Consider the following 23208-nt stretch of genomic DNA (forward strand, 5'->3'; position numbering starts at 1 on the left):
TACACATACACTTTTGGCTAAGGCTGGGAAGCCGAGAGGGAATCAGGAGAGATAGCTGAATGATTGTTTGGCTGACAGCTATTGAGTGCGTACGGGCACATTAAGTTTATATACAATCATTCCTTCATATGACAGATAAAATCTGTGACCTGTTTTGCTACATCTTCTTGACAATAGGAGGTTATTGGAAACAAGGCTTTAAGACCTCAATGTCTCTGATTGTTCCTGCCAATGATAAACCATTTAGCAAAGTCATGGAAACATCCTTCAGATATATCTAGGAATAGGTTGTCATTGGTTAGACAATAGTACATGGAGTGGTACTTCAAGCTTTAGACAGTTCTCATCCTTGTCATTTCCTGATGCCATGAGGATAATAGAGAGAGCCAAATGACAGAGCAGATCCACTGATAACTTCAGTGCAATGGGGGGCTCTAAAAAAATCCACTTAAAGGAACACACTTTTAGCAAAGCTAATGGAGTCCATTAGGCCTATTTTAGGGCTTCAGTGGGTGATGCATTGCAAACGATTTTCAAAAATATGAAAAGAGAGTCCTCATCAAGTCCCACACTAGGCAAAATGCAGTTTATCAGTGTTAGGGACCTTTTTCTTCAACAAAGTATTAAGATAATTTTTGGAATGCATGCTCATTGCTGCATATAGATGCAGCTAACAACTCAGAAAAATCAGGAATGAACTACCTTCTCCAGGATCAGTGCTCGGGCTGTCCCCATGGGCGAAAAGGCCATTTGCTTTTGAGATAAGTTTCTAGATTTGGATGGATTCCGCTTTTTGTTTACATATGAAATGCAAATTTTATACAGTTTGTAATATTTACTAAAACATGTTTCATAAAACTAATGAACATTGCACAACATACATCCATGCAGTAATTCACAAAGGAAAACCACTGTAAAATTGCATGACAAATTAAACATTACTGAATAAATAAAGTGTTAAACTTCATATCTCTGTTTGCAATATTTCACTGAGATTCATATTTCTCTAATCTCTCATCACAATTATTTCCTGTGTATTTTTCAACTATATGACTAATCAGAAGTGCATAAATTGTGGTTTAAGGCAGCCAGGGTTCTTTATACAATCACAATGGGTTGCCTCTTTATTTTTACACCCACATAGGTAAGGGCTAATAGCATGTACATAGATGAATTGTATTTCATTGCTTTCTTAGAAATTAGGCCACTAACTGTAATGTCTATTTTTATGCATGTTCTAAAATATGGCATACTGTTAACTGAGACCTCAGACCTTAGACACTTTTACAGCTTATACCGGCAAAAAAAATACAAGATGAAAAAAGTTTCTATATTAGAGTTACAGAAGTCAATATTAAAGGGAGTCTATACAACTATTTGCATAGACACATAGCTGTGGTTCACCTGATTAAAACACAGTTTTTCTTTATTGATCTGATGCTGCATTCCTGCGTTAATACGTTCTTATTATGAAATTTGGTATTTGGAGCAATGAGGGCCTCACCTTTGTTTTTGTTGCCCCCGAGCTCACTCCTTTCTGTGGCCCTAGCTGCTTTGATTACAGGGGTTTTATGAGACCTCTGGATAGGTCATCGGTATCTGATCAGTGGGGTCCAACACCTGAAACTCCCGTTAATCAGCTGTGTGAGAAGGCACAGCCCTTGCAGTAGCTTATATTGCACAGTAGCTATGCTTGGTATCTCAGCTTAGCCCCATTCACCTTAATTGGGCTGAGCTGCTCCTAGGCCATGCGACTGATGAACATGACGTCACATGGCCTAGGTGCAGCTCAGCCCTATTGAAGTGAATGGGGCTTAGCTGTTATACTAAGCATAGCCATTATGCGATGTACAGTGCTGTTCTTGGTAAGCTGAGAGAAGGCTACTGTGAGCTCCGTTGCCTTCTGAAACAGCTGATCAGCAGAGTTCCTTGGTGCTGGACCCCCACATATCGTATACTGAGGATAGGTCATCCAGAGGATAGATCATCAGTATAAGAGTCTCAGAACAAGGACAGGCAGTGGTAAACCAGAGAGTGAGGGGCTGGCCACAGAAAGCAGTGGAGCTTGGGTGGAACAGAAGCAATGGTGATGACCTCATTCCACAAAACACTACATTTTCATATTAGGAAAAAGTATCATTACTCAAGAACGGAGCCTCAGATCAACAAAAGAAAAACTGTGTTTTAATGAGGGAAACCACAGCTATGTGTCTATGCAAATAGTTAGACAGTGAAGTTGGTGACAGATTTCTTTTTTAAAATAATAGAATGAAATACCCTTGGGATGATCTAATATAGTAACTTTTAATTCATAATGTAATTCTAGTGTAACTATACTTTCCTTTTTTTTCATCCCAGCAAGTATTAATTCATGGCACATAATAATCAGTTCAGTTTTTGCTGTTTAACTGTTTGTTTTCTGAGCCTGGTTTTTCATCACTGCAGCTTTTAATTCCCTATAGATAGATTTGTTTCTCTGTTCTCCGAAAGGCCCCTATTAGACTACACAATAATTGGGATCAGGCGTTCATAGCAGACAAATGAGCGAAAGGTGTCTTATTATCAGCAGGCACATTTTCCTGTGTAATCAGTAACGTGCTGCCGATAATGAATAGAACAGAAGGAGGGAGGAACAACTTTGGTTCCTTCTATGTTGAGTTTGCATTGGCACATGTAATCAAGCCAATGCAAACAATGAATGTCTAAGCATTCATTGGTGCTCGCACTGCCCGAACATCAGGCTTTGTAATACCAACTTTAGTGTTCTAATGTTATCTCTGTAACTTCTTTCAAACAGTTTGATCCTGTTTCAGTTTTATAATACAGTCATGAGTAATGGACTGTATGTATTGATCCTAATCATGTAGTCGCTGTGTGTATGGATTCTTATAAATAAACTAAGGATTTATTTAAAAACTGGACTTATTTCCATATTTTTGAGCCAATCCAGTAATGGTCCTGTTACATGGGCCAATTCAAAGGCAATTATCAAAAATGAATCTTTGGTCTGAGGGGAGAGCTGTATTTACATACAGAAATCCTCCCTTCAGATTAATTGATTACTGGAATATGAGTGGCTAAGAGAGCACAACCAAAATTGAGTCAGTCATACCACCACATGTACACTGCAAAAACAAAAGACAAAGCACATCCTATTAAAAAAAAAATGCAGGTGTGTATTGGCGTGGCTGGAAACAGTGTTGAGCACTCTGCAAAAATTTAATATATAGACTATAAGTTTTACTATTGCTTTATTTGCTATTTAAATGAATATGAGGTATGTAGCAAGTATATTTTGATCAAAATCATTTATGTCCATGCACCACAGCAAGGTGAACAAGATGTAATTGGCATCATGGTGATTTGTGTGCACAGAACATCACTGCTGCAGTCAAGAAGATGATGTCCATGGTGGGAAGGTCTGGACTAGGGATGAGCGAATCGACTTTGGATGCTTCATAAAACTGTGTTAGAATACTGTACGGAACGCTCGCTTTTAGAATGTATTGGGTCCGTTGAACTGAAGTTATTACTTCATGAAGTCTCGTGAGACTTCAGGTAATAACTTTGTAAATTTATTTCTACTGTAAAAAAACTTTGTACCGAACTCGGGTTTAGTTCCAAGGTACCACCTGAAACCGAACCCAAGTTCAATACAAAGGTTTTTTACAGTAGAAATTAATTTATGAAGTTATTACCCAAAGTCTTGTGAGACTTTGCGAAGTAATAACTTCGGCTCATAGGAGCCAATAAATTCTAATACTGTACGGTGCCCTCGCTCCGTACAGTATCCTAACGAAATTTTATGCAAATCGACTTCAGATGAAGCATCCAAAGTCGATTCGCTCATGCCTAGTCTGGACCTCATCACTGTAAGCACTGTAAGTGGTAAGTATTGATTCTTTAGCTATTTTAGCACATTTACAGGGTCTTTCTGAGTTTTTATTGAACTCAGACAACCCCTTTAAGCTGGCCATACACATCAAATGCATGTTGGCTGAACTGATTTTGGCAGAACCATCTAATATGTATACCACAAACTCTCCCCGGCAGATCCTGGGGATATAATGAATGAGCAGTTAGATTTCAACTGCTTTTTTTTTTGTCATGGATGATAAGTCACTACCAGTGGAGGCAGCTGAACCAAGCAGGCATATGTACGAGGGGTCAGGAGTGATGGCTGTGATAGTTATCTCATGTGCATGGCCAGCCTTACAAATTCTCCTACATATGAAGATGGACATTTAATTAATACTAGCTGAAGGACCCGGCTTTGCTCGGGTATATTTAATCTATTTAATTTAATGTTTGTGTGTGTTGTTAAAAGATATCAACACTATCCACTATAACAGTGACATCTACCGCCCCCCGCCCCCAAAACAGTGACCTCCACAGCTCAGGAGTGGGACGGGTGTGGCCTTACCAGATCAGGGGCGTGGCTTAGATGGGCATGTGGATGGGGTTTTGAGGGTGGACACATTGTGGCAGGGGGCGTGTCTGGGCTCCTTCCCTCAAGAGTGACACCCCTCTGGGCACCTTAATGGCTTATTCGCATACCAAATAAACTGGATTTTCAGGGGATAAAACTATCTATTGCTGGAACAAAGGTACACCTTGAAATAAGGTACTAAGTGCTATTAGGCCATGGCTTTACTTCAATAGCGATTATCCTGGTGACAGATTTCCTTTAACCACCTCCGGACCGCTGTACGCACAGACGCGTCCTGGAGGTGGTTGATTCATTCCGAGTGGACGCGCCGGCGCGTCCTCTTGCGAGACGCGAGATTTTCTGTGAACGCGAGCACACAGGCGCGCGCGTTCACAGGATCGGAAGGTAAGCGAGTGGATCTAAACAGCGTCTAATATACCTGTTAGGGGTTAAAAAAAATCACATCTCCAGCCTGCCAGCGAACGATCGCCGCTGGCAGGCTGGAGATGTGATTTTTTTTAACCCCTAACAGGTATATTAGACGCTGTTTTGATAACAGCGTCTAATATACCTGCTACCTGGTCCTCTGGTGGTCCCCTTTGTTTGGATCGACCACCAGAGGACACAGGTAGCTCAGTAATATGTTGCACCAAGCACCACTATACTACACCCCCCCCTGTCACTTATTAACCCCTTATTCACCCTTGATCACCCTTGATCACCCCTGATCACCCCATATAGACTCCCTGATCACCCCCCTGTCATTGATTACCCCCCTGTCATTGATTACCCCCCTGTAAAGCTCTATTCAGACGTCCGCATGATTTTTACGGATCCACTGATAGATGGATCGGATCCGCAAAACGCATACGGACGTCTAAATGGAGCCTTACAGGGGCGTGATCAATGACTGTGGTGATCACCCCATATAGACTCCCTGATCACCCCCCTGTCATTGATTACCCCCCTGTAAAGCTCCATTCAGACGTCCGCATGATTTTTACGGATCCACTGATAGATGGATCGGATCCGCAAAACGCATATGGACGTCTGAATGGAGCCTTACAGGAGCGTGATCAATGACTGTGGTGATCACCCCATTTAGACTCCCTGATCACCCCCCTGTCATTGATTACCCCCCTGTAAAGCTCCATTCAGACGTCCGCATGATTTTTACGGATCCACTGATAGATGGATCGGATCCGCAAAACGCATACGGACGTCTGAATGGAGCCTTACAGGGGCGTGATCAATGACTGTGGTGATCACCCCATATAGACTCCCTGATCACCCCCCCTGTCATTGATTACCCCCCTGTCATTGATCACCCCCCTGTAAAGCTCCATTCAGACATCCGCATGATTTTTACGGATCCACTGATAGATGGATCGGATCCGCAAAACACATACAGGCGTCTCCCTGGAGCCTTCCAGGGGGGGTGATCACCCCATATAGACTCCCTGATCACCCCCCTGTCATTGATCACCCCCCCTGTCATTGATCACCCCCCCTGTCATTGATCACCCCCCCTGTCATTAATCACCCCCCCTGTCAGGCTGCATTCAGATGTCCGTATGATTTTTACGGATCCACGGATACATGGATCGGATCCGCAAAACACATACGGACATCTGAATGGAGCCTTATAGGGGGGTGATCAATGACAGGGGGGTGATCACCCCATATAGACTCCCTGATCACCCCCCTGTCATTGATCACCCCCCTGTCATTGATCACCCCCCTGTCATTGATCACCCCCCTGTAAGGCTCCAGGGGGGTGGCCCAAGTTAGCGGAAATAAAAAAAAATTTCTTACAAAGTCTCATATTCCACTAACTTGTGTCAAAAAATAAAATCTCACATGAACTCACCATACCCCTCACGGAATCCAAATGCGTAAAATTTTTTAGAGATTTATATTCCAGACTTCTTCTCACGCTTTAGGGCCCCTAGAATGCCAGGGCAGTATAAATACCCCACATGTGACCCCATTTCGGAAATAAGACACCCCAAGGTATTCCGTGAGGGGCATATTGAGTCCATGAAAGATTGAAATTTTTGTCCCAAGTTAGCGGAAAGGGAGACTTTGTGAGAAAAAAATAAATAAAATCAATTTCCGCTAACTTGTGCCAAAAAAAAAAAAATTCTATGAACTCGCCATGCCCCTCATTAAATACCTTGGGGTGTCTTCTTTCCAAAATGGGGTCACATGTGGGGTATTTATACTGCCCTGGCATTCTAGGGGCCCTAAAGCGTGAGAAGAAGTCTGGGATCCAAATGTCTAAAAATGCCCTCATAAAAGGAATGTGGGCCCCTTTGCGCATCTAGGCTGCAAAAAAGTGTCACACATCTGGTATCGCCGTACTCAGGAGAAGTTGGGCAATGTGTTTTGGGGTGTCATTTTACATATATCCATGCTGGGTGAGATAAATATCTTGGTCAAATGCCAACTTTGTATAAAAAAATGGGAAAAGTTGTCTTTTGCCAAGATATTTCTCTCACCCAGCATGAGTATATGTAAAAAGACACCCCAAAACACATTGCCCAACTTCTCCTGAATACGGCGATACCACATGTGTGACACTTTTTTGCAGCCTAGGTGGGCAAAGGGGCCCACATTCCAAAGAGCACCTTTCGGATTTCACAGGTCATTTACCTACTTACCACACATTAGGGCCCCTGGAAAATGCCAGGGCAGTATAACTACCCCACAAGTGACCCCATTTTTTAAAGAAGACACCCCAAGGTATTCCGTGAGGGGCATGGCGAGTTCCTAGAATTTTATATTTTTTGTCACAAGTTAGCGGAAAATTATGATTTTTTTTTTTTTTTTTTTTCCTTACAAAGTCTCATATTCCACTAACTTGTGACAAAAAATAAAAACTTCCATGAACTCACTATGCCCATCACGAAATACCTGGGGGTGTCTTCTTTCCAAAATGGGGTCACTTGTGGGGTAGTTATACTGCCCTGGCATTCTAGGGGCCCAAATGTGTGGTAAGAAGTTTGAAATCAAAATGTGTAAAAAATGACCAGTGAAATCCGAAAGGTGCTCTTTGGAATATGGGCCCCTTTGCCCACCTAGGCTGCAAAAAAGTGTCACACATGTGGTATCTCCGTACTCAGGAGAAGTTGGGGAATGTGTTTTGGGGTGTCATTTTACATATACCCATGCTGGGTGAGAGAAATATCTTGGCAAAAGACAACTTTTCCCATTTTTTTATACAAAGTTGGCATTTGACCAAGATATTTCTCTCACCCAGCATGGGTATATGTAAAATGACACCCCAAAACACATTCCCCAACTTCTCCTGAGTACGGTGATACCACATGTGTGGCACTTTTTTGCAGCCTAGGTGGGCAAAGGGGCCCATATTCCAAAGAGCACCTTTCGGATTTCACTGGTCATTTTTTACAGAATTTGATTTCAAACTCCTTACCACACATTTGGGCCCCTAGAATGCCAGGGCAGTATAACTACCCCACAAGTGACCCCATTTTGGAAAGAAGACACCCCAAGGTATTCGCTGATGGGCATAGTGAGTACATGGAAGTTTTTATTTTTTGTCACAAGTTAGTGGAATATGAGACTTTGTAAGAGAAAAATAAAATAAAAAAATCATCATTTTCCACTAACTTGTGACAAAAAATAAAAATTCTAGGAACTCGCCATGCCCCTCACGGAATACCTTGGGGTGTCTTCTTTCCAAAATGGGGTCACTTGTGGGGTAGTTATACTGCCCTGGCATTCTAGGGGCCCAAATGTGTGGTAAGGAGTTTGAAATCAAATTCTGTAAAAAATGACCTGTGAAATCCGAAAGGTGCTCTTTGGAATGTGGGCCCCTTTGCCCACCTAAGCTGCAAAAAAGTGTCACACATGTGGTATCTCCGTACTCAGGAGAAGTTGGGGAATGTGTTTTGGGGTGTCATTTTACATATACCCATGCTGGGTGAGAGAAATATCTTGGCAAAAGACAACTTTTCCCATTTTTTTATACAAAGTTGGCATTTGACCAAGATATTTCTCTCACCCAGCATGGGTATATGTAAAATGACACCCCAAAACACATTCCCCAACTTCTCCTGAGTACGGTGATACCACATGTGTGGCACTTTTTTGCAGCCTAGGTGGGCAAAGGGGCCCATATTCCAAAGAGCACCTTTCGGATTTCACTGGTCATTTTTTACAGAATTTGATTTCAAACTCCTTACCACACATTTGGGCCCCTAGAATGCCAGGGCAGTATAACTACCCCACAAGTGACCCCATTTTGGAAAGAAGACACCCCAAGGTATTCGCTGATGGGCATAGTGAGTACATGGAAGTTTTTATTTTTTGTCACAAGTTAGTGGAATATGAGACTTTGTAAGAAAAAAATAAAATAAAAAAATCATCATTTTCCACTAACTTGTGACAAAAAATAAAAATTCTAGGAACTCGCCATGCCCCTCACGGAATACCTTGGGGTGTCTTCTTTCCAAAATGGGGTCACTTGTGGGGTAGTTATACTGCCCTGGCATTCTAGGGGCCCAAATGTGTGGTAAGGAGTTTGAAATCAAATTCTGTAAAAAAATGACCTGTGAAATCCGAAAGGTGCTCTTTGGAATGTGGGCCCCTTTGCCCACCTAAGCTGCAAAAAAGTGTCACACATCTGGTATCTCCGTATTCAGGAGAAGTTGGGGAATGTGTTTTGGGGTGTCATTTTACATATACCCATGCTGGGTGAGAGAAATATCTTGGCAAAAGACAACTTTTCCCATTTTTTTATACAAAGTTGTCTTTTGCCAAGATATTTCTCTCACCCAGCATGAGTATATGTAAAAAGACACCCCAAAACACATTGCCCAACTTCTCCTGAATACGGCGATACCACATGTGTGACACTTTTTTGCAGCCTAGGTGGGCAAAGGGGCCCACATTCCAAAGAGCACCTTTCAGATTTCACAGGTCATTTACCTACTTACCACACATTAGGGCCCCTGGAAAATGCCAGGGCAGTATAACTACCCCACAAGTGACCCCATTTTTTAAAGAAGACACCCCAAGGTATTCCGTGAGGGGCATGGCGAGTTCCTAGAATTTTATATTTTTTGTCACAAGTTAGCGGAAAATTATGATTTTTTATTTTTTTTTTTTTCCTTACAAAGTCTCATATTCCACTAACTTGTGACAAAAAATAAAAACTTCCATGAACTCACTATGCCCATCACGAAATACCTGGGGGTGTCTTCTTTCCAAAATGGGGTCACTTGTGGGGTAGTTATACTGCCCTGGCATTCTAGGGGCCCAAATGTGTGGTAAGAAGTTTGAAATCAAAATGTGTAAAAAATGACCAGTGAAATCCGAAAGGTGCTCTTTGGAATATGGGCCCCTTTGCCCACCTAGGCTGCAAAAAAGTGTCACACATGTGGTATCTCCGTACTCAGGAGAAGTTGGGGAATGTGTTTTGGGGTGTCATTTTACATATACCCATGCTGGGTGAGAGAAATATCTTGGCAAAAGACAACTTTTCCCATTTTTTTATACAAAGTTGGCATTTGACCAAGATATTTCTCTCACCCAGCATGGGTATATGTAAAATGACACCCCAAAACACATTCCCCAACTTCTCCTGAGTACGGTGATACCACATGTGTGGCACTTTTTTGCAGCCTAGGTGGGCAAAGGGGCCCATATTCCAAAGAGCACCTTTCGGATTTCACTGGTCATTTTTTACAGAATTTGATTTCAAACTCCTTACCACACATTTGGGCCCCTAGAATGCCAGGGCAGTATAACTACCCCACAAGTGACCCCATTTTGGAAAGAAGACACCCCAAGGTATTCGCTGATGGGCATAGTGAGTACATGGAAGTTTTTATTTTTTGTCACAAGTTAGTGGAATATGAAACTTTGTAAGAAAAAAATAAAATAAAAAAATCATCATTTTCCACTAACTTGTGACAAAAAATAAAAATTCTAGGAACTCGCCATGCCCCTCACGGAATACCTTGGGGTGTCTTCTTTCCAAAATGGGGTCACTTGTGGGGTAGTTATACTGCCCTGGCATTCTAGGGGCCCAAATGTGTGGTAAGGAGTTTGAAATCAAATTCTGTAAAAAATGACCTGTGAAATCCGAAAGGTGCTCTTTGGAATGTGGGCCCCTTTGCCCACCTAAGCTGCAAAAAAGTGTCACACATGTGGTATCTCCGTACTCAGGAGAAGTTGGGGAATGTGTTTTGGGGTGTCATTTTACATATACCCATGCTGGGTGAGAGAAATATCTTGGCAAAAGACAACTTTTCCCATTTTTTTATACAAAGTTGGCATTTGACCAAGATATTTCTCTCACCCAGCATGGGTATATGTAAAATGACACCCCAAAACACATTCCCCAACTTCTCCTGAGTACGGTGATACCACATGTGTGGCACTTTTTTGCAGCCTAGGTGGGCAAAGGGGCCCATATTCCAAAGAGCACCTTTCGGATTTCACTGGTCATTTTTTACAGAATTTGATTTCAAACTCCTTACCACACATTTGGGCCCCTAGAATGCCAGGGCAGTATAACTACCCCACAAGTGACCCCATTTTGGAAAGAAGACACCCCAAGGTATTCGCTGATGGGCATAGTGAGTACATGGAAGTTTTTATTTTTTGTCACAAGTTAGTGGAATATGAGACTTTGTAAGAGAAAAATAAAATAAAAAAATCATCATTTTCCACTAACTTGTGACAAAAAATAAAAATTCTAGGAACTCGCCATGCCCCTCACGGAATACCTTGGGGTGTCTTCTTTCCAAAATGGGGTCACTTGTGGGGTAGTTATACTGCCCTGGCATTCTAGGGGCCCAAATGTGTGGTAAGGAGTTTGAAATCAAATTCTGTAAAAAATGACCTGTGAAATCCGAAAGGTGCTCTTTGGAATGTGGGCCCCTTTGCCCACCTAAGCTGCAAAAAAGTGTCACACATCTGGTATCTCCGTATTCAGGAGAAGTTGGGGAATGTGTTTTGGGGTGTCATTTTACATATACCCATGCTGGGTGAGAGAAATATCTTGGCAAAAGACAACTTTTCCCATTTTTTTATACAAAGTTGTCTTTTGCCAAGATATTTCTCTCACCCAGCATGGGTATATGTAAAATGACACCCCAAAACACATTCCCCAACTTCTCCTGAGTACGGAGATACCACATGTGTGACACTTTTTTGCAGCCTAGGTGGGCAAAGGGGCCCACATTCCAAAGAGCACCTTTCGGATTTCACTGGTCATTTTTTACAGAATTTGATTTCAAACTCCTTACCACACATTTGGGCCCCTAGAATGCCAGGGCAGTATAACTACCCCACAAGTGACCCCATTTTGGAAAGAAGACACCCCAAGGTATTCGCTGATGGGCATAGTGAGTTCATGGAAGTTTTTATTTTTTGTCACAAGTTAGTGGAATATGAGACTTTGTAAGAAAAAAAATAAATCATAATTTTCCGCTAACTTGTGACAAAAAATAAAAAGTTCTATGAACTCACTATGCCCATCAGCGAATACCTTAGGGTGTCTACTTTCCGAAATGGGGTCATTTGTGGGGTGTTTGTACTGTCTGGGCATTGTAGAACCTCAGGAAACATGACAGGTGCTCAGAAAGTCAGAGCTGCTTCAAAAAGCAGAAATTCACATTTTTGTACCATAGTTTGTAAACGCTATAACTTTTACTCAAACCATTTTTTTTTTACCCAAACATTTTTTTTTATCAAAGACATGTAGAACAATAAATTTAGAGCAAAATTTATATATGGATGTCGTTTATTTTGCAATAATAATAATAATAATAATAACAAAAAAAGTAAAAATGTCAGCAGCAATGAAATACCACCAAATGAAAGCTCTATTAGTGAGAAGAAAAGGAGGTAAAATTCATTTGGGTGGTAAGTTGCATGACCGAGCAATAAACGGTGAAAGTAGTGTAGGTCAGAAGTGTAAAAAGTGGCCTGGTCTTTCAGGGTGTTTAAGCCATAGGGGCTGAGGTGGTTAAAGCTCTCCTACAGCAGTGAAGATAAATGGCTGGGTTGTTATGGAAACCTGGAATAAAACTGTGTATGTGGAGGCTAACGGCCTGCGAGCTTCTATTGGCTGATAAGGGTCATGTGTCCAAGCTTCTATTAGCTAATGCATTTTTGGGGAATATCTCAGGAAGAGAGCTGAGACCTGGTCTAAAACCTTCCCGGACACCTGATGTACCTGTGTGCCCAATTTCGTGATTGCAAATGCGACGGTGCCGATTCCTTTAGCGGACATGCACACACATACACTTAGCTTTATATATTAGATGGTCTTCTGAAGCTGCTCAGTTTCTGACCTCACTAACTATTTTATCCTGCTCTCTGGCCACAACGTTATTTCCTTTACCAATAAAAGTTTCAATCCTCTCATTCCTACTTATCATTCATACAGAAATCTACATGCCAACAACTAATAGACACTCTACTGTCTTTATTGTCCTCCATCTATTTTCACTCCAGTCCTGACCTGGCTTCCAACCAATACAATGAAGCACTTAAAAGTGTTGTGGACAAAGTTGCATCCCCTACACTCTGAACGTGCTAACATGGCAACCTTGGCACCAGCATGATACTTGTTTTTTTTTGTTGATGGTGCCAAACGTCTATGGAAGAAGTAACATAGGCATGTGTCCTTCCTTACCTTTCTTCTTGGCTCAACTTATACTGAGATATACTGTATGGTAAAAGAGCTTTTAAAAACAGGATTTCTCATGATTGTTTCATGCAAGGTCTAGCCAAATATAAGTCTTTTGAAGTCTGTCAAGGGTTTTGTTGGCATACCACGATGTTATGTTAAATTTATTTAATTACAAATTGGAGTCCTTCCAAATTTGAGCTAAGGTGAAGGGGAGACATCTGTATGTCAGTAGATTTATTTCATTATAAGTTCATAATAAAAGCAACTCTACCCTTTGCTATGCCAAAGATGTCTGTCTCACCTCTCTGGTCTCCATACTCTAATAACCAAGAACACCTTTATAATAATTTTCACTTGCTCCATAGTGCTAAAATGTAGGCAGCTATTCACAAACCACTGTGCTGAAGACCTGGCCACTAGTTTTAAAAATGACAAAATACATTTATATTTAACAAGGAACTGAAATTCTCATCAATAATGCAACGATCTGCACCTCAGGAAAACCGGACCCAATCTAAGGCTACATTTAGCATCTGCGGTTTCCCTTCCTGTTTTGAGATCCAGCAGAGCATCAAAAAACCGGAGAAAAAAGCTTCAGTTTTGTCCCCATTCATTGTCAATGGAGACAAAACTGAACAAACCAGAATAGAGTACACCAGAATGCATTCCTTTCTGGTTTGTTGTGTTCCAATGCTGGACACAAAACCACTGCAATCAGCGTGTTTGTGTGTGGCATGGGAAACTGAACCAAAAACCATGTAATGGGGCAATCATTGACTCATAATGGTTTTAGTGCTGGATCATTTGTTCATATTCGATATAATACAACTGGATCTGTTCTGAACGGATGCAGCTAGTTGTATTATTTAAACTGATGTGTTTTACTGTGATTTTAAGATCCCATGCCAGACAGCAAAAATGCCTATGTGAAAGTAGCCTAATAACCTGCTAATAGCACATAATAGCAAACATGTTAACCTACAAATATAGTAAAAAAAAATGAAAATAAAGATAAACAAAATGAGAAAAAAATGCACCGCAAAAATTCATACCTCTCCAAACCAACATGTACCAAATTTAAGTATTCTATGTATCACAAACATGATTTGTGTCTGTATATTACCCCAAATAAAAAATGGCTTTTAATAGCAAATTACCTTTCATACCTGTTTCACTAGTAGGGATTTATGCAGCAACCCATTAACAAGCAGAGAAAATGACAATTTTAACACAATTTGCCATGATATTAACGCCAACAGTTCTTTGTGGTGCTTTATGTTTGGGAGGTAAATGGGATAGGACTATCATTTCTTATCTTCAAGAACCAAACCTGTTTTTACACTGCATTGCAAAGCACTGAAGCAAAGCTCAGTAATATAACTTAGATGTCAACTCATACTTCCAACAGTGTCTATTAATAATCTTAAATAACCCAAATCATGGTAAAGCACAGTGAGAAAACAGATAGCAGGTGCATAGAGTGTACATCAGTGCTACTGGCATGCAAATATATAGGAATGTCTTAATCAATTACAAAAGGCATAGTAAATGTTCTGAGTCTTGCTTGGTTGGAAAAGCATATCATGGGAACAACTATTATAACATTTTCCTATATTTAATGTCATGGTTGTTTAAAGTAGAGGCTAATTTTTGGTAAACATACCTTCATACATTATGGAATTTCCTGGACCCATCCATTACTCAAAGGAGTTTTGTTTATAACACTGTGGTTGAACATAAGGAAACAGCAAAGTAAGAGTGCTTGCCTACTTCTCTATAGCTTGCCAACCACATGAGATATCTGTTGGTTGAACACCCGTTTGGGCAACAGTTATATCTTCCAATTCCTCATATATATGCATGCTTTACTTATGCATGTGTTGTGAATGAGGAGAGAGGATAAAATGCTGCCACGTGTAGTATCTTTGGCAGCACCATATTACCCCAAGATCAAAAGGATCAGGCACTTGAAATCCAACTGTCTGATCCTTATCTTCTGACATCTGAATGGCAAGTGTCTGGCATGCTTCCATACACATTAACTAGTAATCTGGTCCCACTGAAAATGGCAGGTTTGGCCAATATCTATTGAACGTGCATGAGTAAGCTACCATAGAGATGTATGGCATTCCAGCATTCATGCTCATTTTTCACACAGCAGGTCAGTTATAGGTTGTGCTATTTTGCTCACTAAGAAACAGCAGACCATGAATAATCTTATTTTGTTTTCCTCATTAGATCAAAGTGTTAGTCTATAAAAAATTATCTTTCATAGCAGCCTTTTATAATGCATAGATGCAGTAAAGCAACTCTTTGTAATGCCATTTTGGATATTAGTAAAGGTGGTTCACTTTAGGATGGTGTCATAAACCATAGGGTGCGGCCACACTGTCGGGTTTCTGGATGCAGTTTTGGAAGCCAAAATCAGGGGTGGATCATAAAAGGAGATAAAGTATAAAGGACAGGTACGACTTCTCCTCTTTTTTTTTTATTCACTCCTGGTTTTGGCTTGGAAAACTGCACCAAGAAATCTGACCATGTGGCCGTACCCTTACCCAGATCCCAATGTGTTACAATGGGTCTTTGTTTGTTTTTACATACTAGAAAACATATCAGCCCAAGAGGAACACTGTCATAGTTGCCTAAAACAGACAGAAAGGGAAGAAATGATGACAATCAGGAGTTAATAGTTTAGGATAGGACAGTGATAGCTAACCTCCGGCACTCCAGCTGTGGTAAAATTATAACTCCCAAGATGCACACTTGCTTGGCTGTTCTCAGAACTCCATAGAAATGAATGGAGCATGCTGGGAGTCGTAGTTTTACCACAGCTGGAGTGCCGAGGTTATCCATCACTGGGATAGAACAATTAGGTGAACTAGCAATAGCAATATGCTGTACTGTAGGTCCACTTTTCTCTGCCTTGATTTTTAATTTGATTAGAAAATTGTCAACATGATAGATCTATTGAAAACTGATTGCACTGGTACTTTTCAGAAACATTTTCAGGCATGGTGGGAATTTTACAGTCATACTGTCACGACGGGGAGTGGGGAAAACCCCCACCGTGCAATGCCAGTGGCTGCAATGCCAGATAGCAGGGAACAGGGAGCAGGTCACCTCCTAGTGCAACCCTGAACTCTCCCTAGACTCCTAACGCATGAGCTGCCTCAGAAGGTAAGGGGGCTCATACTCACCAACCTTAGACCCTGCTATCCCTGCAAAGCCCTAGGCCTAATGACAGAGCAGAGACCACCCATTCATCCTACACCACAGATGAATGGTGTCTCCAGAGGCCCAGTAGCAAACAGGATGCAAGACCATGGGCTAAACAGTACGGCAGTGCCGCAGCCGTGATGAAAGGGGGCTCCAAGCTGGAAAACCCACAGTCTAGTCTTCGCTTAAACCCCTCCGGGAAAGCAAGCCCCTTCCGGAGCCACATACCACAATCAAACCTCCAAGCAAAACCCACACCATAACTACATACACCAGGTGGGGGGAGGAATGACAGAAACACACCGGAGGGGACAACAGACAGAGCAAGGTAAACAAAATAACAAATAGGGATAGCTCACACAGACATAATCATTCAGCCAGGGAGCAGAGCTCCTACACAGACTGAAGCAAAATCAAACTGACCTTCAGGCTCCACCACACCAACATATAAGGAGGCCTGAGGTCACACCCACCACACCTACCAAGCACACCTTAACCCCGTGCACACCAAAGCAGGTAAAGGAAACATCCTTTAAGGGAAAGCACACACACATGCATATCAACTGCCACCGGCAACCAGCATGCGCGGCGAAAGTCTCACGGCACACACCAAAGGCCGTGACACATACCCATAGCAACAACTGTATAGCAGAGTGTGGGCAGCTCAAGGTTTTTAAGACTGATTTCAATAAAGCCTGTGCAAATGGACTTCAGGACTCATTGTTCCTCATTCACATACTTTTTCACAAGTACAATGGGATCTAAAGTAGGAGTAAAATCCATGCTGCTCTTCAGACCACATTTTGTACCATGTATTCATGATAAATGCATTTCATACTACAGTAAGTCATTTTCTTCAAATTTTTTTACTCCATCTGTACATATTACCATACAATAGCCAATTTAGAGTTATGGGAAAAGTGTGGCTTGCTTTCAATATAGATGATAACTTTCCAATGAATGGCAGGTTTTGTATACAACATGAGAGCAGTTCATAAAATGTTATCAGTGTAAGTTCTTTGCAGTATGAACCTAAATAACAATATTTTGTCTAGTGTTTCCTAGAAATCCCTAAATACATATTTGAAATCAATAAAATAAATCATATTGGTTATCAATAGAAATGCATAACTAAATGTTAACTAAATAAGCCATGAACATTTAGAAACACCAAGGTAAATAAATATAAATAGTAAATAAAAAAAGCAATATCACAATGCTAATTTTGTTTTTATGTTTGCACCACTCTGCAATGACATGTGCAAATTGAAGGTGTCTTTACATACTGTACTTTGACTAGTGATGGACAAACATCGGCCCGGGACGGTTCGCGAACCCGATCGCATTCACTTTAATGGCAGGTGAACCTGACAAACCTTCAGCTCATATTTGTAGCCACCAAATACTTAGTAGAAGTGTACAAATAATCCCACAACATGGACAGTGACATACTAGAGGGGGATCAATGACAAAAATTCCATCAAAAAATATGTATCTTAATCAGGGGAAATTTTTATGAGTATTAAAGGGAAATTCTCAGAAATGTGCCCTGTTGGAGCCTAGAAATTTTTTATTTTAGGCCACAGGAGTACAGTAGCTGAAATAAAGTGGCCTACATGGGAGGAAAATGCTCAAAAACCCCAAACACTGTAGACCACTATTTTTTCCACTTTTTTTTTTTGGGGGGGGGGGGGGGGGCAACTGGTATATCTCACCAGTAGAAATTATTTGTTCCAATGTCATTTGTCATTATCTGTAGCTGAGGTAACACAGCAAAACAAAACAAATGCTGCACTACCCAACTGCACTATATAGAAAGTATATAATTGGTATATAATACCCCTGCTTCAATCTGTTTTTTGGGGGGGCAACTGGTAAATCACACCAGTAGAAATTATTTTTTCCAATAACGCTTGTCCCTCTATATACCTTCAGTATCGCAGCAGAACCGCACACAACTGCTGCACAATACAAATGCACTATAATATACTTCCTATGCTAGAAAGTATATTATAGGTATATTACACCCCTCAGTAAGTCACACCTATCGATAGCACACCTATACCAGTCCTTAAAAGGACTTTTGTGGCTAGTATTTGGTGTCCCTAACAGTCTGTCCCTGCTCCACACAGCAACTTCTCCCTACACTGGCAAAAGACTGAATGTAAAATGGCGGCCAAATTCGGTCTATTCATAAGGTAGGGGGTATGTCCATGTGCTGAAACATCTCAATTGGCTGTCCTGTACCACCTGATGGATGTGTAATGGGTCAAAGTTCTTCATAATATAAAAGAATATGGCACCGGCGGACATCGCAATATGTTCGCCCATTCGGCGAACCGTGAACGAGCAAAGTTTGCCGCGAAATGACCGCCGGGTGAACCGCAAGGCCATCTCTAACTTTGACTAATTTAGATTGTTATTTACTATGTCAGTGCATGAATACTTGTAGGCAGTCACTTTTGGTAGCAAAAATGTCAATCACAGATCTTCAGGCTTGCTGAAAATGTCATGTTGTAGTTTAGGCTATACATAGGTGTTTTTTTCTTCTTATTGCTGTTCTTTGATGGATTGAATAGTAATCACATTTGATTCAAAATGCACAGCCTTTATCGTGCCCATATCTGTGCTTAGACTTGGAAAAGGCCTTCTTGGCCAAGATATGGCAGCTGTATTCAGGTGGAAAAAAAACATAAATCCTAATGCCTTGGTGTTTCTTAATGTTCATGGCTTTGGCTTTGTACACAATATTACCATGTATCAACCTAAATAATTTGCTAATAGCTATTGTACTATACTACCTACACCCTTCCCTTTTTTTACTTGATGAGAAAAGAGCAATTATGGAAGTATGGATTGTTTCCTTGAAAGGAACATACATGTGAAACTATTTTACCATGGCGGTTCAACCAGTTACATGAAAGTAGTATATTATCATAAAAAATTGCTTGTGTCTAATAATGCTTAGCTAGAGGCTGGTAAATTGGTCTCTTTTAGGGCCTGGAAGTCAATACAGAACATAGTTAACATTCCAACTTGAATAGCTCAATAAGTTCTCATTACCAATTGTTCAAGCTCAGGAAAGACAAGGAAAATAAGGGTGGCATATTTTAATTATTTTTCATATAGATCACAACTGTAGAAGTCAGAAGTCAAGGTGTACTATATACTTGCATTTAAAGTAATAGTGTATTTGTTTATGGAACCAGTTTTCAAAACATATATCTTGATTTATTTTATGGTAACTTAAAGGCGGTGTTCATCTTCAGGGGCCTTTCTGACAGACCCCACCCTCACATAGTCTAGACCTATAAAGAGAAACATACTTACCTTCTCTCCACGGGTTCCGTCGTCTTTGGTTCACCGCCAACACTGCCTCCCTCCAGTCTGCCCATATCAAATTCCTGTTTGACACACAGGTCACATGGCCACTGAAGCAAATGACTGTCAGTGGTGGTGAAATGTGCCCTATGTATCACATCAATGTGTCACTTGATCCATGAGGGCCACGTCAGTCAGTCATTGGCTGCAGAGGCCATTTGACCTATGTAAAACAGGAAGTTGACACATAGAGATCAGAGGGAGACAATGATGGTGGGGGACTGAAGGATCTGAAATCCAGTGGCGCGGAGTATGTAAATATGTTTCCCTGCTCAGGACCTGTCACTTCAGTGGTTGAAAGGCCCCCAGAAGATGAACATACTCTTTAAAGAGTCAACTAATAATTGTTATATTGTTTTGATAGTTGTACAGTGAATTTTATTCAACATTTCAAACTATATAATTCAAAGATGTCAAAACAATTATCGTTAGTGTAACACACCTATTCATGTTTTGTTTTGTTTTTATTAGTGTGATTCTTTTCCATTGTTGCAAACAATAGATTAATATGTTTTATGTTGTTTTCTTTTTATCAAGAGAGCTGACATGGGGATTTCTGCCTTGACTATCACACCTGACCGAGAGAATGTAGTAGACTTCACAACTCGCTATATGGATTACTCAGTGGGAGTTCTGTTGAAAAAAGCAGAGAAAACGGTGGACATGTTTGCTTGCTTGGCACCATTTGATCTGTCTCTGTGGGCCTGTATCGCTGGAACTGTTTTATTAGTAGGACTTCTGGTCTACCTATTGAATTGGCTTAATCCTCCACGCTTGCAGATGGGATCTATGACCTCTACAACACTTTACAACTCCATGTGGTTCGTGTATGGATCCTTTGTTCAACAAGGTACATTTTAATTACTTTAAAATTAAAAAAAAAACTTAGTCTATAGTCTTCTCACTATTTAAAGTTAATTTGCCAGCAGAAAATGGCAATTGCTTGAATTTAATTTTACCATTGAACATACCTGTATGTTCTAGGCTAATAATTTTGATGATCATTTCTATACCATCTATATGAAAAAAATCTGAAATCTTTGGACTCACAATAGGGTAAATATCTGAATAGATATCACTGTGTAGTCATACCTCATTGTCCTCATTGGGAAATATAGCAGGTGATTATCATTATACATAATAATCATATAGGGAAATAATAATCATATAAAGAAAATAGAATACAATAATATGTGCAATCAGAAACTTAACATTATGCTAAGAAGTGGCCATGCATTAAATTTCACTGTACATCAAAGCTTCAGGTAGCTATTAGAAAGAGTCTAATGTTCCAGGGATCAGTGGGCTTCCCAATGGTTGGGCGCCCACCATTCTCACTTTCTTGGCATACTCAATGGAGATCCATTTTATAATAGAGTGATCACTATTCTAATAAAATGTTGGGACACCAAGGTGCGGATTAGTAAGTGTGCCTGCTGCAGTTTCACACACAAAATATGAAGAACGTAGATATTGTAGTTTTATTGATATTGACAGACATGCCATCTTAAATTGTCAGCTCAATCTTCATTATAGTACAGTCTATATCTACATATCAGCACTTTTCTAATTAGATTTACATAAATAGCCATTTAATGAGTGTAACATAAGAACTGAATTTGAAAACTGTATCTTAAAGTAGAACTAAACCCTGAAAAAACATAAATCGCACAAATGCATTTATCCATAGAGTACATACAGCTGTCTACAGATGTCATAAGCAGTTTAGGAGAGATCTTGCAGACAAAGGACTTTGTCTTTCTCCAAGTCCTTTTCCATCTTCGGCTACAGAACAGCTAAGTGAAGGAGCCTGGCATAACACACACACTGAACAGGAAGTTCTGGAGAGGGGTGGAACTAAACCACACTGACTGATTGGTCTGCCTGCAGTGATATATGTTCCCCCAGCCCTTTTCTTTCCCACTCCCTTGAGATCTATCATCTGTCTGACAACCTTTTCAAATTGCTCATTCCACTCCAGCCAATATTTCACCTCATTTTACCTACTGAGACAGAGATCATCTGTGCAGAGAAGTGGTGGAGGACCTGTAAGGACCTGAGTGTGCTGTGTGTGTGAGGTTAGTGCTTCCTTTTTAAGTTGTCAATTACTAGGAGTTGTAGTTCCTAATACTTGTTCCCTGTAAGTTCCTCTAATAGTCCATAATAACATCCTAGAAATGATGGGAGTTGTAGTTCTGTCCTCTTATATCCCTCTCCATGTAATGGCTGCTGATGCCCCATAAGTCTGCCCAAGATGGGAGTTGTAGTTCTGTCCTCTTATATCCCTCTCCATGTAATGGCCACTGGTGCCCCATAATACACTGGACATGCGGGGAGTTGCAGTTCTCTCCGTTTTTTGTTTTTTTTTAAAAGACCACACATCCAGACTCTATCTCCATCAGTGCCTGACAACAGTCCATTTTTCTAGCATCTTCAGCAAACGTCACTGTATGACATCCAGCTGAAGTAGCTATTCAACATATATGTCATGTGTATACATTAAATGTAGGGCACAAATATAATGTGAACACAGCTTTAGATGCTTGGTTAATAATGCCTATTACTAGAGGAAGATATGATATATTGTGATACACACTGCTGTTAGGGTTGTATTTTTATATATTTTAGAGAGGGGATGGGCTATATCTTGGTAGATTTAGTATTCTGTTGTCTATTACAGTTCCACATGGTTGTAATAGTGGGGAGGGGAATTTGTCTTGGTAGATTTAATATTGCATAGGCTATTACAGATCCACATGGTGGTAGCCCAGCTTTCCCAGGATCCTAAAAGGCAAATATTCCCAGCTATGGCACTATTTAGGAATTGGAAGGGGGATTTATGTTGGTAGATTTAGTATTTTGCAGTCTATTACAGCTTCACATGGTTATAATTCAAAGCTATTTTGTACTATAACTAACTAGGAGACTCTTTTCAACAAAATTGTAGTACATACTGTGTAGACAAAAGTTATCCAAACTAAATCCAGCCCCTGGGGTCCGTGCACTAGCATGAGAGGAGTCAGATTCTGACTGATAGATTGACTGAGATGGATCATGTGGTACCATGCCTGAATCCTAAGAAGTAATGGAGTCCAGAAGGATATCTGAGTCTTTGAGTCTGACGAAACAATGGAGTCCTAAACAATATTTACTGTTACATACTGATGCCCTTATTTTATTAACTGTATCATAGTGATGGGTTCTCTTAAATGCCATCTTTTTGAATGGATAGAAAGTTGTTATCATATATGAGAAAACCTTTATTTAATCTAAAAAGGATGCCGTTTGTAAAATATTTCTACCTTCTTCGTGTCGATGGATTTGGAATTGCAAAACCTTCACTGGCTATACCTCAAAGGTGTTTACTGGAAGGTTCAATCCTAACATAATTGTTTCTTTTCTTCATTTATTCTTCATGTTTATCTGATATGAGAAAAGATAACAGCAGGGTTATAATCTGAAATATGACAGTTCAGTCTGAGGGAAACAAACGACAGAAAATGAAATA

General features: G+C 40.5%; 1 protein-coding gene across 2 annotated transcripts in view; it reads left to right on the forward strand.

Annotated features, from left to right (window-relative positions):
• Window positions 1-23208, forward strand: part of GRID2 (glutamate ionotropic receptor delta type subunit 2) — a 1570293-nt gene that overhangs the window by 1197874 nt on the left and 349211 nt on the right. For both annotated transcript variants that reach the window (XM_040418160.1, XM_040418161.1), the window contains one exon: window positions 20238-20550. In XM_040418160.1, the coding sequence (XP_040274094.1) occupies window positions 20238-20550 (313 nt within the window). The remainder of the gene's footprint in view (window positions 1-20237; window positions 20551-23208) is intronic.

Source organism: Bufo bufo, chromosome 2 (assembly GCF_905171765.1).
Source record: "Bufo bufo chromosome 2, aBufBuf1.1, whole genome shotgun sequence".
NCBI lineage: Eukaryota > Metazoa > Chordata > Amphibia > Anura > Bufonidae > Bufo > Bufo bufo.